At 31.8% G+C, this 18,754-nt stretch overlaps 1 protein-coding gene and 1 pseudogene across 1 annotated transcript; both read right to left on the reverse strand.

The window, feature by feature from the left end:
* Window positions 1–1,920: 1,920 nt before the first annotated feature.
* Window positions 1,921–16,943, reverse strand: LOC120141522 (nuclear transcription factor Y subunit B-3-like). Its single transcript, XM_039156367.1, has 2 exons — window positions 16,936–16,943; window positions 1,921–2,511 (listed from the first exon to the last, which is right to left on the reverse strand). Exon 2 carries the CDS (start codon window positions 2,487–2,489, stop codon window positions 1,968–1,970), a length of 522 nt encoding a protein of 173 aa, XP_039012298.1. The 5' UTR covers window positions 2,490–2,511; window positions 16,936–16,943; the 3' UTR covers window positions 1,921–1,967.
* LOC120141524 lies at window positions 12,505–14,083 on the reverse strand (annotated as a pseudogene).
* Window positions 16,944–18,754: the final 1,811 nt, after the last annotated feature.

Below are 18,754 nucleotides of genomic sequence, written 5' to 3' on the forward strand. Positions count from 1 at the left end.
TTATTCATACTTTACTCAAAATTATAAACTTAATAATATATATAAAGAGTTTAATTTAGTAAGATAAATAAATTTAAGTAGTTAGAATTATTTTATATTTTAATATTAATTTATTAATCATTTTATAATTTATAAGGTGAAAATGTTATTATTATAAAAAATAATTACTTAAAATAATATTTAATTTTGAGTTATTACAAATATATCTTATATTAAAATAATATTTATTTTTCATATAATATATATTTTATATAAATAAATGATATTCATGAAAATTATTTAAAAAAATATAAGTTTGATATGCTAGTTATATTAATTATATGCTAAATGTATTTTTTTTCCTTTAAACTTAGATAGTGTAACAACTAAAATTTTTAAAATTCTCATTCAAATATTTCTAATCTAATATTAAAATTTTATATGTTAAAAAAATTTTATATCATAAGGATAATTTGATAAAATATACATTCAATAAATCTTATATTCTTCAAATCAAACACTATAATCTTATATGCCAACTAACTAAACTAATAAAGTAATACAATATTTTCAAAATAATACTACGCTATAATAAAATAAAAAATATTATATTTCGTGAATCAATTGGACCTTAATTATGCAGAGATATCTTTGGACCGGAGCAATTAATGAATTTTTGACCCACCGCTTCAGAGAACCTCTTTAAACAATGATAAAGGTTGAAGATTCGACACATAATGTAGCTAACTGTAGTGGTTGACTGTGGAATTTATACAACCACTAATAATGGAGCCGATGCTACCTTTTGACGAGGATATCCATGGTTGACTACCTCTTACCCTAGCTTTGATGGCGCACTCAACGTTGGACGGTGTAATCTAGTTGATCTTAAAAGTAAAAGTAAAATTTGGTCTCAATTTCAACGAGGATCGAAATTGAGTTTAAATGCGAGATTATTTTAATTTCAGGGTTTGGAATTAATTTAAAATAACATTTAGTTTGTACAATTTCATTTGGAAAGGTTAGTAGATTTTTTATTTCAAATCAACTATAATTGTTCATGTTTAATTTTAAACCTGGATTATAATTAAATTTTATATATACATACGATAATTAGGTATATTTGGAATATATTGAATCATTTGAACAAGTATTAAGATACTTAAGTATAATTTTGTAGTAATAAATTATTAATGGGATGATATTTAATTCAATAATTAAATAAAAGAGATTTAAACTTGATGTTATAAATAAAGAAAATCAAGTTAAAAATCACTTTGTAATATTTTTTTTATAATATGTAATCTAAATTATTCAATCATAAAATTAGACATTAATGACTATAAAATAGACAAGCCTGATCTTTAGAACTGAGCACAAATGATGGCACTGACTTGTGAATGCTTGTAACCTTATGATAATTATTGACATAAGGTTTATTAAACGTGTTATTTAAAAATTGAAGGCTTGGATTATTAGATCCATAATGTTATATGAGAATCGATACAAAAAAAATGAATTTAAAATTATGAATGAATTCACGTCAATTTAATAATTCTGAAAAATAAATATTTAAACTATCACAATAATTATAATCTAAATGATTAAATTTTAAAAAAAATATTTCAGAAATTAAGGAAAATACTCGTTAAAATAGTACAAACAATACAAATATATGGAAAATCACACAATTATTTAATCCAAGTATTGTTCTAAAACATAATTTATGTTTTTTTCTTCTTTATGGTAAACCAACCTGATTCCTAAACCTTAAAACATCTCTAAATTTATAGATACAGTATAGCACAAACCTCAAATAAAGGGAGTAAAATCGCCTCTACATTCTTCTCAAACATACAAGCTATCACAACGCTACACGTGTCCCTATACTAAATTAGACAAATCCAATATCCGGTATGCGCAACCTAAACAAAACCATAATTTTTATCAAACTAATAGTAACCATACACGTGTCAACAAAGAAGTAACTAACTTGGGCCCCTACCCATCTGATGAAAGCCGCTAGAACCATAGACATGCCCCTGATGCTGCTGGTGTATCAGCATCCCATACATCCCACTACTGCTACCGGTACCGGAATCACCACCGATACCTCCGCCCAGAGGAACATCTTTATCACGTGCCACCGCGGTCTTCTCTCCCTCCATCTCCCTAAACTTCTGCAAGTAAACCTTCAGAGGCTCGACGTAATCCTCGAAGCCCAACGTGGTCATGGCCCACAACAGATCGTCGCCGTTGATGGTCTTCCGCTTCTCTTTCTGGCACTTATCGGAAGCTTCCCCGGTGATGAAGCTGATGAACTCCGACACACATTCTTGCACCGTCTCTTTTGCTTCCTTGGATATCTTGGCGTTGGCTGGCAGAGCCTTTTTCATGATCCTGCTGACGTTGGCGATGGGCAAGAACCTGTCTTGTTCTTTCGGGGAAGAAAGATCTGCGTTGGAAGCGTTGTTTTGAGCTCCTCCCGACTCAGTGTCCGAGTCCACCATGGCCTTAGCTTCTGAAGCTTTCCTTGTAGAAGGAAGGGTGAGTGAGAAAGAGCAGTTGAAGTTGACTATATATTGTAGCAAGAGGAGCTAGGGTTGTTACCTTTTTAGTGGGGATTTTGGTGAGCTTTGAAGAGTAGGGAAAAGCTCTAGAAGCTTGTTGGCATGGAGAAATAATGAGCAAAGCAAAGTTAAGACTCTAGATAGATATAGAGAGAGAGAGAAGAAGAAAAAGATAATTGAGTTTTGGGTTTCCTTGAAAGTGAAGGATTCAAGTAAAGAGATTTGGCATTTGTGGACATGGGGTATTGTTTTTTTCTTTTCATTTTAGTTGTTGAAATAAAAGTCATGAATCGTGGAATGAGATAATTAAGTTTAAGAACCAAATGTACAAATATAATTAAAATTTAAGATTAATATGAATAAAAATTAGAGAAGACTAGATTGAAATGATATCAAATTCAAGGGTTGAATAATAATACATTGATTTTTAGATTTTGAAATAGAAAACTTAATCTTTAAGAAAACTAATCCAAATGGTACGCACTGTGCGCGGTTCTTTCCGATAGTTGTTTAGTTTCCACGTGAGGATGAATCCAAGCCGTCAGATTAGTTTTAAGTTGTTTTTTTTGCCGTTAATGCCTTATTTGCACAAAGAATTTATATTTTACCGTGATTTTAATACACGACTAATAAAAATATTATTAATTTTTTATTTTTTAATAAAATTAATAAAAATTACTGAAAATATTATTATTTTTATTTAAAATATTATTGAGCGTTTTACTGAGTTTGATAATATATTCAATAAAATACTATCTAAAATATTATTTTTCTACCGGATATATTACTAAACCGAGTAAAATATCTAATAATAATAAAATCGATAAAAATAATAATATTTTATTAACTTTATTAAAAAATAATAACAAAACAGATAATTTTTTAAATCGTATATTAAACTACCTCACTTGATACTCCTTTATTTGCACGTGATTTAACTTCCGCGTTAAATCGGTATAACCCTCGAAGTGCCAGTCTAATTGATAGGGTTGACTTTATGTATATCACATTGGTTAAAGCATATATAAAAAAAATCAAGCAGACGCATCTGTTTTCTTTATTTCAACCTAGTGTCTTTTAATATTTTTGTGTCGTTTATTTTTTTTTCTTTTATTATTGTTTAATTGAAGATGACATTAATTTTATTTAGGCCTGTAAATGAACTGAACGTTCAGCGAACCGTTCATGAACCGTGCGGCGGGAAGTTCGTTTATGTGCGTTTATTTATTAAATGAACGAACATGAACAATATTTTTTGTTCGTTTAATTAAATGAACGAACATGAACATAGGTCTCGTTCGTTCATTTACGTTCGTGAACGTTCGATTATGTTCGTTCGGTTATGTTTGTTTATGTTCGTTCGATTATGTTCGTTTATGTTCATTCATTTATGTTTAACTCAATCTTCTTAAATCAATTTTGGTGACCAATTTGTAAGTATCTTAAAAATATTAATTAATCTGATATTCTGATGACAACTCCATAATTAACCCAATTTTATTTAGAGATTAAATCCAATATGTCAACCTGTGAGGCACATCGCACCTATATTCATTTCTCCCTTTTTTCCCCAAACCCTAGTGTCCACTAGAGAGTGGAGACAATCGCTGAAAGCTTCAAAACAAGTTATATTATAGTGCAATATGAAGTTTTACAGGTCTGTTTTCATCTCTTTCTCTGTTTTATTTGGCTTAATAGTTGATATGTAAAGTTATTGCAGGTATCTTCACATCTAAACCCAAGAAAACATCATACTTCTTTCTTGAAATAGATGGGAAGATAAAGGTAACAATCGGAAGTATATGAGCATCAATAAAGAGAAAATATATAGAATTTGCCAGAAAACAAAACAAAAGTTTCTATGCAATTTCTGAAAAGAGTGTAATAGCGAAAAATGATTGTTCATATGTAATCATGGACCACTAAGATAAATGTTATAGCGTTAAATTAAAGTTGTGTGAATCATTTAATATCTTTAAAAGATCGATCAAAATATTTGATATCTTCAAACATTTCATCACTGCTAATAAACTCTTACGCTATTTATCACTGTAGATTTGGTTGATTTGCATTGTCGACTATTTTTCATGAAAGAACAATGGAAGGTAAGGTCTCCAACGTTTATGTTCGTTTATGTTCGTGTTCATTTATGTTCATGTTCGTTTATGTTCGTGTTCGTTTATGTTCGTTTATTTATTAAATGAACGAACATGAACATATTATATTCCTTAATAAACGAACATGAACAAAAAAAATTTTATTCGTTTATGTTCGTGTTCGTTTATGTTCGTCTATTTATTAAATGAACGAACATGAACATACCTCCGTTCGTGTGCGCTCGGTTCGTTTACAGGCCTAATTTTATTGTTAGTTACTCACTGTTGTGATTATTAATTTTATTATTTTTTATATAACATTTTTTTATTTTTTTGGTTTAAGTATTTTTAATTTTGAATAAAATTTTTTGTCTTTATGACATGATTTTTCTCTACTCTTTTGACCTCGTGGTTGTTGGTACATTTTTCGCATACCTTTACGGTCGTTTTGGTTATCGCACAAAAACTATCACGATATTTATTTTTTGTTTGGTTAGTATGTGGTCACATATAGTCAGATCTCATCTTTTAGTAAAAGCTTATTGGTCGATGTAATCAGATTGTGTAGTAAAGCAGCTTGTTAGATTATTTGGTTCGCTCTCTACTCCTTTATCACTTCTTCTAGCGTTTCATTCGACAAATACAATGATTTTGTACGAAGGTTATTGTGTTTTAATTTTCTTCGTATATTTAGTTTTAATTTTTTATTTTTGTATGAGTATTTTGGTGACCATTATCTCTAAATTTTCTCTATATTTTGATGATTTGTAATTTTAATTCTGCCAATTATTAATAAAATCTAGTTGCCATTGTTAACAAAAATTCAAACAACGATAACTTCTAATTAAAAGTATCTATTTTGTAACGTTATAAAATGATATGAGCACAACTAAAATTTAGTATTTTTAATATGGGAAGATTCAGATTAAATTCTAGAAAGAAAATTTTATGCGTTTAAAGATTAGATTTATTTATTTTTATAAATATTTTATAAAAAAGTAAAAAAAAAATATACATGTGTTAAATAAGAAAAACAAAACAAAGTGAATATCTAAAATAATAATATGATACAAATCAACTTAAAAAAATAAAGAGAATAAGTTGAATTTTATCCTAAAAACTTTTAGGCTAATTAAAAAATAAATATTATATACCAATGTATATAGTTATTTAAAAAATCATCTCACAATCTAATTTTCATCACTGGATAGACGTGTGCAGTGTCTACTTGGATGGGTTTAGGAAATGTTTTATGAGATTGATGATCAATTTAGGGGGTCAGTGAGTGCTCCACCAGCTAGTGGAGCAACTTCTCCTTCTCTCTCCCATATGTCATTATTTATCCCTTAAATTAATCATTATACATACGTGATGAGGTCTTTCATAAAGATTACTTTTTATTCACAAGTGTCAACATAAATGTCACAAGAAAAAAAATAAAATTTTTACACGTCACTTTGAAAAAAAAATTACATATGCCTGTGCCACTCCTACAATGTACTGAACACATTGTTAGTGTAAAATTATTTTATGTTTATAATTATATTTTTACACTATATTTACTTAGATGATATGATATTTGAATTATAAGTAAAATAAAACAATATGATTATTTATAGTGTAAAATTATTTTATGTTTATAATTATATGTTTATAATTTATAATTTAAATTTAACATGTTGATGTTTCTTTTAGATTTATCAACATCTTAAAGTGGAGATGGTGCGATGAGATTGTTATGGATGAAAAAACATGAAGCAAAATGAAGCCCCGAGTGGGACTGCAAAACCGAGTCGTCCAATTGAAAATGGGCCTACCTTTCCCATTTTCATGTTATTATTGCATCCACATGGTGAGATGTCAATTCAGATATCCAATGCTTCAGCCCTGGATGGATCCACAAATAGGCGCTAATGGGATCAAAATATCATGTTGCAACCCGGATATGCATGTTCACCCACACAGCTAATAAAAATCCTAACATACTACATGTAGACGTTAATATTATGGATGATTCTTGTGAGCTTCACAAGAGATCATTAATTTAATTTATAAAATTTACAATTCTAAAAGATTCAACATATAATTATAAATTAATTAAAAATATGAAGGCAAATTATTTAAAATTAAAGGGTAAACTATAACATTGATCACCTAATTATTTTCTCTTTTTATTTTGACCACAATTTTTAAAATTTTGTCAATCAAGTCATTTAACTATTTAAATACATTCAATTAAGCCACTTGCTGTTAATATTCAAATTAAAAATATATATTTTTAAAAAATCTCAATTTTTTAAAATCTTTATAAAAGAATTCATACATCTATTTTCAAGTCGAAATCTTCTAAATATTTAAATCTTGAAATAAGAATTCTTAAATTTTAAATTCTCATATCCAAATTCCTAACTTAAAATGTTGTTGTATTTCATTTATATGACCCACATCGATAAGATGATGAATGTAACCCCCTATACTCGGCCTGGACATTATGCCCAAATCTAGACTGTCACATGTCGTATTCAAAAATTCTTTTTATATTTAAAACAACGTTAAAATTCATATAACAATATAATATGAAATTTATCCATAATAAGGATAAATACGATAAACATATATATACATATATCAGAAAACCGTATAAAATATTTACGTAACAAAATAGCGATAATACATATATATCAAGACAATAGCAAAACACATGTCACCAAAATATAAAAGAAATGCATATAGAAATATACAATGATACAAAATTATGAGAAGTCGATCCTCTTGATGCCAAGTCTGTTTTACGGAATCAACTAAAAAAGCTCATTGTTCTCCTTACGGTGTATAAAATCATACAGATAAAATATTTCAGTAAAATCAATTTATCAAACATATTTTAAAAACATGAACACTACCCCCGTCCGATCACAAGAATGTGTAGGTTCCCCAGAACCTTACACCCACCTGTACACCCAGTAAGGGCTTACCCTGTGCACAAAGCATAGGAGCATGCGATAAGTGTAACACCCAACTCGTATCCGACCGAATAAGAGTTTGAGATGTCACATTGACTTTTAAAAACGATATTGGTATAAAATATCAAAACATTTGAACTCATTTTAAGAAAATATGATAATATATTGTTCAATTGTGTTTGATATAAAATTTTGAGGTAAAAATGTATTTATGAACATTAAAATACGGTATGAACATTGAATAATACCCCGAATGTTAAAATTTCCAGATTATAATAGGGGAACCGATTCCCCTGCTACAGGGAATTGATACCCTGCTACATTACTTTCGTAAAAATACGTATAAATTTATAAAAATCATAGTTTTCATTCGTATAAAATTTCCATTTACATATACACCTTTAAAACATGACAAAATTCAATTATATGATTTTACAAAACCGATTAAAGCATATCGGATTCAAATCTTTTATATATATGCCAACTAAATTCTATATAACCAAATACATATAATTCAACTACATTCCTGATCTGATCTTCGGTAAGGAGAACTGACCTGTCTTGTTCCTCTTTACTTATCTTTTTCGCTTTCCAAACCTACGTGTGAAATAATCACACGCTAAGTCGATGACTTAGTGAGGCATATAAAACATATAATATAACCATATACCATTTCATATAAACAAAAGTCATACATCTACAAATACTATCATATCATATAAAAGCATATCTCCCATTGTATAACCAATGCACACATATACATTTATCATGAACATATTTATTAGTAATCATATTATTATCACTAATTCCTTTTTATCATATAAGCATATATTGAACATTTCCATATACATCATGAAACACATATCATTTCATAACAAAACACACATAATATAGTATAATTCATATAACACATTTCGTATCATAAAAATGAACATATACATCATATATATATATTGTATTTGATATTATCTCTTTATTAGCCCATGGTACACCGGTGAGAACTGAAGGTATGTGAGTACATTGAGGTTGTGCACTAATGCTGTCACCACAGCTCGTATAAGTCCCACTGAGTGGCATATGAAATTTGTCCCGAAGGACCACTGTATATGTCCCGAAGGACCGCGTAAACCCTCGACTCTTAGCATGCCAACTATACCTATAGCTCTCGTATTATATAACATGGGTATTATCATTTATACATTTCATATCACTTGTTATTTCTCTTCTGTCACATACCACATGTATGTGTAACCATATATCTCATATCATATCATATACATCACAAGTTCATGTATTCACGTAGATAGTTTTATATGGCTTATATCATTTCTCATTTGTTCATGTAAACTCGCATGCCATATCATGTAACATATATCTCATCAGATAACATGTATTTCTCAAGTATATTCACACTCAAGTATATTCACATGTTATATATACCTATTCTCATATATCTAATTTCATACATATCATTTATGCATACCTTTACTCATGAATTCATACATCATACATGCATTCACATAGATCACATATACATAGCTTATATCATTTTTGTTCACATATATTTCCCATATATACATCACCTAGCTCACTATCATATTTTCATATCATATCTTATAATAGATTCTTATATCATTACTTGTTTTCTTTCTACCTATTCACAACCACACTAACATGTACTCACACCTATCATTTAACATATACACTCATAAAAATCATATAACATTTTAAGAGTCACTTCTTACCATAGTAACTCAGTCACTGGCTCATTGCAAGCCAATGTTTTTCAATAGCATAAACACAATTAAATTGCACTCACCTTAGCCTTACTTTGATTCGATCCTAATTCTTTGATTGTTCTAGAATTTGTTTCGGCTCAATATCTACATAAATATAACATTTCAAAATAATTATCAGAAGCCTAAACCTCAAACTTGATATTTATAACTTAAGCTAGTTTAATGAACCAAAATTCCAAAATTCTATTTTTTTCTTTAGGGGGAATCGATACCCCCCAAGGGGGAATCTGTACCCCCTGTATAATCTGGAAGTTTCGTTCAAGCCCAGAAATCACTGTTCATGCACGAAAATTCACTCTATCAACTTAAATTCTTCATGTTTCATTCCCTTTCATATTCTTAACTCAAATATACATACTTAAACTAATTTTTACTCATTTATCTCATCTTAAACCTCAAAATCTTCTCCTCTTTATGAACTTCAATAATCATACCAAATATTCAATATACTCTAAATTCAATTCTATCACTTCATATCTCTTAATTAAACTGGTGACAAGTCAAATTTAACTTCAAATTCAACTTATCAACTCTTCTTCAGAAATTCATTTAGAAACTCATTCTCTTTAATCTTTCATAATTTCTTCATCTTTTGATTTTAAGATAACTTAAGCTTTCCTTAAGATTAGTTATCATCTAATGATCAAATGTAACTCATAAAATCAACAAATAATCAACTAAATCGAAACTCACCTTTGCTCAGCACGTTGGAGAAGAAGAAAGCAAGAAGAAGATAAAAAAATATCTTTCAGGACAAATGACTATTTTTCCCTTTAATTCTTTTAATAATTACTAATAACTTTCACGAAATATCCCTAAATAAATCATTTAACTATTCAACTATTCTACTTTAATCACCAAATTCTAAAATTTTACAATTTTGTCACTAACCTGATATTGAGGATGTTACAGTAAGATCTTCTCCTGTGCATAAAGCAGAGGAGCTTGCAGTAAGGACTTACCCTGAGCACAAAGTCGAAGAGCCTGCAGTAAGCGGTAAAGTCTTACAAGTCATAGACTAGGCTTGAGATACTTCCTTCAATAAAACCCCCAATGACAGAAATAACATGTATGTAGTCGAATGAAAATGATAGTTTAATCCATTAAACATGAAAATATTCCATTTTTAAAAATCATATACGAAATACGATAATCCAAAGATCATATCAGAAATTTTCAATAAATCAGATATCAGATAAATCATGTTCAGAAAATCAGATATTGTGTCGTAATATTATTCAATATTATCATAAATCTCAAACAGTTTAAACAGATAGTTGAAAACAATAATGTAACACAAATATGAAACACACATGTATCTGTCTGAGTAGTCTGATAGGGAAGCCTACTAATGATTTTGTCGATCACGATCACCGGCAATGCTAGATCCTACGAATAAGAAAATCCATATCGGAATCTTAATATGAATAATATATTAACCTTTATTTAAATAATTTACGGAAACCTACGGGTAACTCTTGTAGAACGCGGATCGAGCGGGTCTGATGGACGAAACAAACCGGACGTAACTGACCCTTGTTCAGGTGAAACACAAGTACCTTCATAAAAATATATTCTTGGATCAATTCCATAACCAAATCTCAAAGAAATAAGAAAAATGCTAAAAATACTAAGAATTTTTGGATTAACGATCTTTATTCAGGGCTTTCGGGTCAGAATTTGGTAAAACGGACTTCTGAATCGGACTCAAGACTTCAAAAATATAAATATGATTTTTCGAAAATTTTGACTTTTTGGTCAAAGTCAACGGTTAACAATTAACGGTAACAGTCGGACTGGGTCAGACCGGACCGGTGGGTCGGGTCAGACACGGGTCAGGTCGGATCGACCCATTTCCAAGCAGTCCACTAGACGGTGGACTTTCCCCATGCTCAGGGGCGGCGCGTGTGGGGCTTTACAGGGTCGAAAAAATTCTAAAAAAATTCCTAAGAACGTTTTAAGGGGTTTTGAGACACTTACCAAACTTAGTTCACAATAGTGAACAACGGAGAGCTCGATTTCGAAACGTTGAAAACTTGATATTTCTCACCACCTCACACGCCGACGGCAATGGAGATAAGAAAGACACCGGAGGACTCGGGGAGACGCAAGAAACATAATGGTGTGGAATGTGTTGAAAACGGAGCAACAATCAGCGAAACGACGATCAATGATTTTTTTCTAAAAGAGAAAATTTTTTAGAGAGAGAGAATAATAAATTTAATTTTTCTTGATTTTGGGTTATATAAACCCTAAAAAAATAAAATGACAAAATTATGCCATAGGTCCTTCATCTTTAGTTGCTTTCTGAATTTGGATTCAAATTTAATCAAAATTTCACTTTGGTCCTCGAATTAAATAAAAATTCAATTTAGTCCTTAAAATTTTTTTAAGAGAATTTTAGGCCATATTTTGGGGTGCGACAACGAATTTGATGTAAATGTTTGTGAATGAGCAATTGATTAAATGTTGTTAATATTCAAATTAACGACAATTTACGAGCAATTTCAAACAAATTTCCCAGAGATTTGATTTTACGAAAATTGATTAAATGTTGGAGGAAAATTTATTTTACGACAATTCAAACAGGCAATTTTACAGCCAATTGAATTTAGGATGAATTCATTTTAATTTATTAAAATTACGACCAATTTGATAGGATATAAGTAACAATGATCAAATGTGTAATTATATCAAATTTTTAATTGCCACATCAACTTTTCCGTTAAATATTAAAAACAAGTGGCTTAATTGAATGCATTTAAATAGTTGAGTGACTTGATTAAGAAAATTTCAAAAATAGTAATCAAAATGAAAAAGAGCAATAATTAAGTAGTTACTAGTATAGTTTACCTTTTAATTTTAAATAATTTACCTTAATTTATAATTATACCTCAAGTCTTTTAAATTTTTAAATTTTATAGATTAAATTAATGGTGTTTATTGTTAGTCGTCGACCATTGTAGAATTTTCCTAATATTATAAACAGTTACTAAATGTTTAAAATAAACTACCATTTGTTTAAAATATAGAGTTTTATATATTCACCCGCATATATAGTTAGACGTCACAAGACTTTGATACATATATATATAGCAGCGAAACAAATATCATCTTCACAGTGCTTCTAGGCAACAGTAATGGAAGCGTTATAAGGAGCAGAAACCAGGACAAGTTCATTTTTCCTCCTCACGGACATACCAAACTCCTCTGTCATGTCCAAGTCTTCTTCCTTCGTTCCACTAGGCAACTTCCAATCAAAATGGAACAACAGTTGGGCAAGTGGAAGCTCAACATTCGGTAATGCGAACAGTATGCCTGGACATATCCTTCTTCCACCTCCAAATGGGATGAACTCGAAATCTGTTCCCATAAAATCGACAGAACTGTTCGTAAATCGTTCAGGGTCGAACTTTTCGGGCTCGACCCAGTGATTCGGATCTCTTCCGATCGCCCATGCATTGATGATGACTCTAGTCTTGGATGGTATCTCGAATCCATTAACCTTACAGTTTTGGCTACATTCTCTTGGCAGCAACAATGGGAAAACAGGGTGAAGTCTCAAGGTTTCTTTTATGACAGAGTTTAGATATTTAAGTTGGCGAATGCCTGTTTCATCTACGTTTCCTTTGCCTTGAAATGCATCTCTTACCTCAGCTTGTGCTTTTGCCATAACTGCTGGGTTTTTAATCATTTCCGCCATTGCCCAATCTACAACTGTTGCCGATGTCTCACTTCCACCGCTGAAAATGTCCCAAAACAGCATTAAAGCCATTCAATTTCAGACAAAAATGTATGTATGTATGTATAGCTTTGTGAAGGAGAGTGGACTCACAAAGATTATGGCTTAGATGTTGTTATCAGTTAAGGGGAATTGCTCATCTTCTTGAATCCTTAAAAGAACATCAACCAGATCTTCCTTGCCTACATCTTCACTTCTGGCTTTTGCTCTACTCTCTTTGTGTTCATTAACAATGTTCCCAAGTATCCTATCTGATTCTCTATGAATCTTTTCAACTCTCTGCTTTAGACCCGAAACTACGTCCAGGAATTTCAGTGAAGGAAAAAATTCGGAAATAAAGAAACCAGAATTCACCTTGGATTCTTCTGATATAGTCGATATGAAAGCATCTTGATCTTTGCATTTCTTACCAAAAGCAGCCCTTGCTGTTATGGCGTAAGTCATTGAAAAAACTCTCTCACTCAGATTCACAGCCAACCCTTGATTTGTTTTTATTGTTTCGACGAGATTCAACACTTCATCTTCCCTTATCGATCGGAACGAACGGACCCGAGCCGCGCTCAGAAGCTCCTCGTTGCAAATTTTGCGCAGTAGTTTCCTAATGGTGAAAACGCGATATTAGTGCACTCATAAGTTGTAATCATGGCGACGACAAGGAAAGGCCTATAAGCGAAGACGATATCATGCGTTTTCATAATCTCCTTAGCCATTTCAGGAGAAGAAACCACCACAGTGGAAACTTGACCGAGCTGCAGGTGCATGAGGGGCCCGTGTCTGATAGCCATGTGCCGTAGGGTGCGATGGGGTAGAGCAGAACCAGCGAGCTGGTGCAGATTTCCGATCAAAGGTAATTTCCATGGCCCTGGAATCACGTTTGGAACTAAATTCGTAGCTTTTGATCTCCTCATCTTCATAAACAAAACCAGGAAGAAGAAGGTGATGACTGATGAGAACCTGGAAGAAGGATGCCTGGAACTCCATCAGCACAAACAAGAGAAAGCCTGAAATTTTAATGATCACAAGTGTTTCAGATCATTCTGATAAGGTTCTAGTTACGTTGATCTTAGAAGTGATGCATTTGTCTGGTACTGTACCCATTACTGCTATGTTATTGCAGATTTCCACCGCCACCACGACTAGGTAATGGACCATTTTGCATTGAAGTGGTGGAGATTTTGACTAAGCCAAGTGTCTAATCATCCCAATTCAGATTGTAATCACTACCGTACATCATGTCTACCAGGAACCAGTGTTTTGGGCAAGGAGGTTTATGAAATCTACACTACCATAGATTAAGATGATGCATGGAATCCATGGCTTTTATTTTTACCGAAGGACAACGCATAGTTCAGCGTGTTGTCCACGTGGTAGCTAGAATTTTTGTATCGAGCAATGCATGTTGGGTTGATCTCTTCATAATTGGGTTAACAAAAAACTTGAAATGGATAAAATATAAAACCCAAGAAGAAGCCCAAAGAGCAAACGAAGGAAACAAAATGTGGGTTTCCTTGGTTTGAAACCAGACCAGAATCAAGCAAAGCAAGTGTTTTGTTTTTCTGATTTTTTATGCTATAATTGTACTGAAAATGGAATAATTTCAGAGTCTTGGTTTCTGCACCATACGTTGGACTGGATCTTATCTCTGCTCACAAGCATACAAAAACTTTTGTTTAAAGCTAAAAACAATTACAGTCTTCATTTTGAAAGGTGGGAAAAAGTTGCCGACAATTTCAGTGAAAGGACTGAGGATCTGCGTGCCCATTGACATTCATTTTACCGTTGAAGTGTCTCCCATGATGCCCTCTTTTTTCAAAAACCAGCGAATGTGGGGTAAAGATAATTAACATGTAAACGTTTAAGTGAAATTATTTAAACTATAGGAAAAAGGAAAAAAGAAAGAAAGAAAAGAAAGCCCAAATAAAAGATCTTTATCGACTGAGAGTTTTCTTATATATTTTGTTCTCGGTGTCGTTTAATAACCTTTGATTGGGGTCATGAGAATTGGTCATATGTGTGCATCCCTTCTTACCTACACGATCAATGTGACCGATTGTGTTGGGTAGTCTCATTATTTTGTCAATTTTTAGATTTACAGATAATATAAGAGAATATGACTTACGTTAGGCCTGGGAAAGCGTGATTAGAATGGTAGAAGCTCGCACTACTAGGATTTTTGTTAATTTAAGATGACTTATATATTTTTATTGTCAGTTTCTTCCACCATATTCTTTACCTTTTGATCTAATTTGATTAGATTAAATGTTCATAATTCAAATAAAAATAAAATTGGGTAAACTGTATGTTTAGTACCTAAACTTTCAATTTTTTAAAATCATACCTAAAATTTACTTCTTTTTTTTTTAATACCCCGCCGTTAAAAACTTACGTACTAAAATGAAACAAAGAGTAAATGCCGGGTACTAAATGAAACAAAAAGTAAACAGTAGGTATGATTTTAAAAATATTGAAAGTTCAGGTACTAAAATAGAACAAAAATGATACTTTAGGTACTAAACATGTATTTTACCAATAAAATTTAACTTTAATGATCTAAGAAGCAAATTTCAATTACATACGATATTTGTTAATTCTTTTACATTTTGATTTAAAAAAATAAAAATTACTTTCAGTTTGCCATGAAGTGAAACAGTGAAAAATAGTGTAGTAAATATTATTTAAAGAAATCAAAAGAAGGGGCATATTGGGAAAGCAATATTTAACCAGAAATACCGAGGGTAGGAAAACTTTTAAAGAAATATGACCGAGCAATCAATCACCAAACCCTGCTCACAACGAAACTCCAAAAACACCCACTCTTTTCATCTTCATCTTCATCCTTAAAAACAGCCTTCATCAATTTTCTTTCTACATCTCGAATAAAGCACCATGGATATCCCAGAAAAACTTGTGAAGTTCAAGTACCCTATAATCTTAACACTCGCCCTTTCTTCACTCATCATTTTTGCTCCCTCTTTCTCACCATTTTAACCTACTTTTGGCCTCTCTTCCTCTCCACCGCTCTCTTCCTCGTAGCTGTCGTCTTCTTCGCCAAAACCTCCCCTCACTCCGGCGGTTCTGACTCTCCGGCCGATAAGCCCGGCGAAGGCCTCCTTGACTATGTTGCCGGCCATCCCGAACTCACTGTTGACTCTTACATGTCTGAGTAGCTTCTTTTTTTTTTCAACTCGGTACTGTAGTCTCTAACTCTCTTTCCCCAGTCTGCTGTATTTTCTGCTCCCCCCCCCTTTTTTTTTCCCTTGAACTGTAAATTTTGGGAGGAATAATATTATTAATAATTAACTACTTGTAATTTGTTCGAAATTACAAATAGATTATATTATATATATATATTATTTTCTATGAAGTATGATTTGATTTGACAGTGATTGAACCAGGTTCTTAGTTATTTTACACGCTTTATTAATTTGTAAAGTTGAAAGTGATAAAAAAACTTTTAGAAATAGAAATATCCATACAATAGTTTGACTTATTTTTTTTAAATTTCAATCCTGATAAATGTATTGGCTCTTTTCGTCTTTATTTAACAAATTGAGGGATAGATTCTTAGAATTAGATACACCGTAGGTGTAATCCGTATTATTCCCCACGATTAATCTGGGACGTTGAGCTAGCATGGGTACTTTATTCTCGATCCTACGTTTGTGAATCATATATGCTCCGTTAATATGAACCGGTCCCACAGTCTGTGCGGCAGCTGGAAAATTCAAATACGGAATTTCCACTTTCAACCATGATCGGCTAGTTCGCTTTTTTATTTGGGTCTACCTTTTTTTAGCACAATCATTCAGCTAATTGATCTTTGACATCACACAATTGAATCGGATCGTACGACACATATGCTAAATGAATTTACATAAAGAGGTCGCACACGAGGTTTGTAAACAAAAAAAATCCCATCATTATTGCGATAAAAATACATTATGAAGCATGTGCAGCATGCGGTCTTTACCCAGGGAAGGTTGAAAATTTTGTGGCTTCCAAGGAGTATTCCAACACAAGGTAAGGTTCAAAATTACGGTGAAAATGGGGATCTAAACTCTGTAAAATAACTCCAGTACAATTGATGGCATTTTGATGGTGGAATCATCATCCTCGTCTTCATTTATTTTCCGATGACCAAGCAGGAATCTCGTCGGAAACCGATCGTTCCTCTATTTTGAGATCATTTACAGCGGATGAGATATCCTCTGGCTTGATCTTTGCTATGTCCTTTAGCTTATATAAAATGAAATCAGCAGTCCAGTAGGAAGAAAAGAAAAAAGAAAATTAATGCAAACAAAACAATTAACAACATTAACAATGTATTAATGAAGTGATTTTACCCATGAATAGGGGTGTAAACGAGCCGAGTCGAGCTCGAGTCTCGAAAACTTTAAATGTAAGCTCGACTCGACTCGAAAACTCGCGAGCCTTAAATTTTCAAGATCGACTTGAACTCGAAAGAAAATATTGAAACTCGACTCGAACTCGAAAAAGCTCGAAATCAAAAAATAAATCAAAAGCTCGATTGAAACTCGAAACTCGAGACTCGAGCTCGATTCAAGCTCGAACTCAAACTCGAATTTGAGCTCGATTCAAGCTCGAACTCAAACTCAAATTTGAGCCCGATTCAAGCTCGAACTTGATTCAAGCTCGAACTCGAACTCGAATTTGAACCTACAAAAATCTTATATTACATTTAAAATATATAAATAATTTTCCCTTTAATCAACCATCACCAATACATTTTTTTATGATAATATGAACTCATTTCAGAAACATTATAGGATGCAACAAGAGTAGTTATGGTTGTAGAACATGTTCTAAACACATAAGATCAAACATGTGCCCACAACAGGCAACCATTTACAATCCTCCCCAAAGTAAAACAACAACTCTTGCCATAAAAGTAGTGTTTCAAAACTCAAAATACAAAGGCAAATCTTCCATAGAAAACATGAAATCCAGCAACAAAATATTCCAATCTACCTGTTCATGTACCACAAAACCCAAATTCACCAACAACAAAAAAACAGTAACATGCTGATTGTTAAACATCCTGATTGTTTATTTTACTTTGGAATGAAACATATTGGTTATGTTCATTGTATAATATGTTAGAAAGAGGAGGCAACAGAGCGGTCGAATTGAGATGTAATTGTCATCATCGTATTAAAAATAAATAATAGCTGATATACTTTCTTTATCTCTGTAATTCTGCTTGAAACTATAATATAGTATGCAGATGGTGACACCAATGAAACAAAAATATAAAATGTCAAGTGCTTTGCCTTGTTTTGAGGAATATGACCGAGGATGAGTGAAGTAACCCCTGAGCACCAAAATCACAGCTGCCTATCAGAATGACGACAATGGCTAGAATACTAACTATTCTTCTGGTGAATGTGGAGATCATAATAACAGAGCATTATGTTCCAAGAAATTTTAATAAACATGTTTCTAGTCATACTCATGAAAACATATTACCGAAAAATAAGAACACGTGCAATGATATTTGTTCGTGCAACTCGTTGACATTGCAGTAAAAGCTTGTTGTCCAAACTACATGTGTCGTGATATGCAATTCAGCCAAAAAAATCTGGGA

Source organism: Hibiscus syriacus, unplaced genomic scaffold, assembly GCF_006381635.1.
Source record: "Hibiscus syriacus cultivar Baekdansim isolate YM2019G1 unplaced genomic scaffold, ASM638163v2 tig00110809_pilon, whole genome shotgun sequence".
In the NCBI taxonomy this organism is placed as follows: Eukaryota; Viridiplantae; Streptophyta; class Magnoliopsida; order Malvales; family Malvaceae; genus Hibiscus; species Hibiscus syriacus.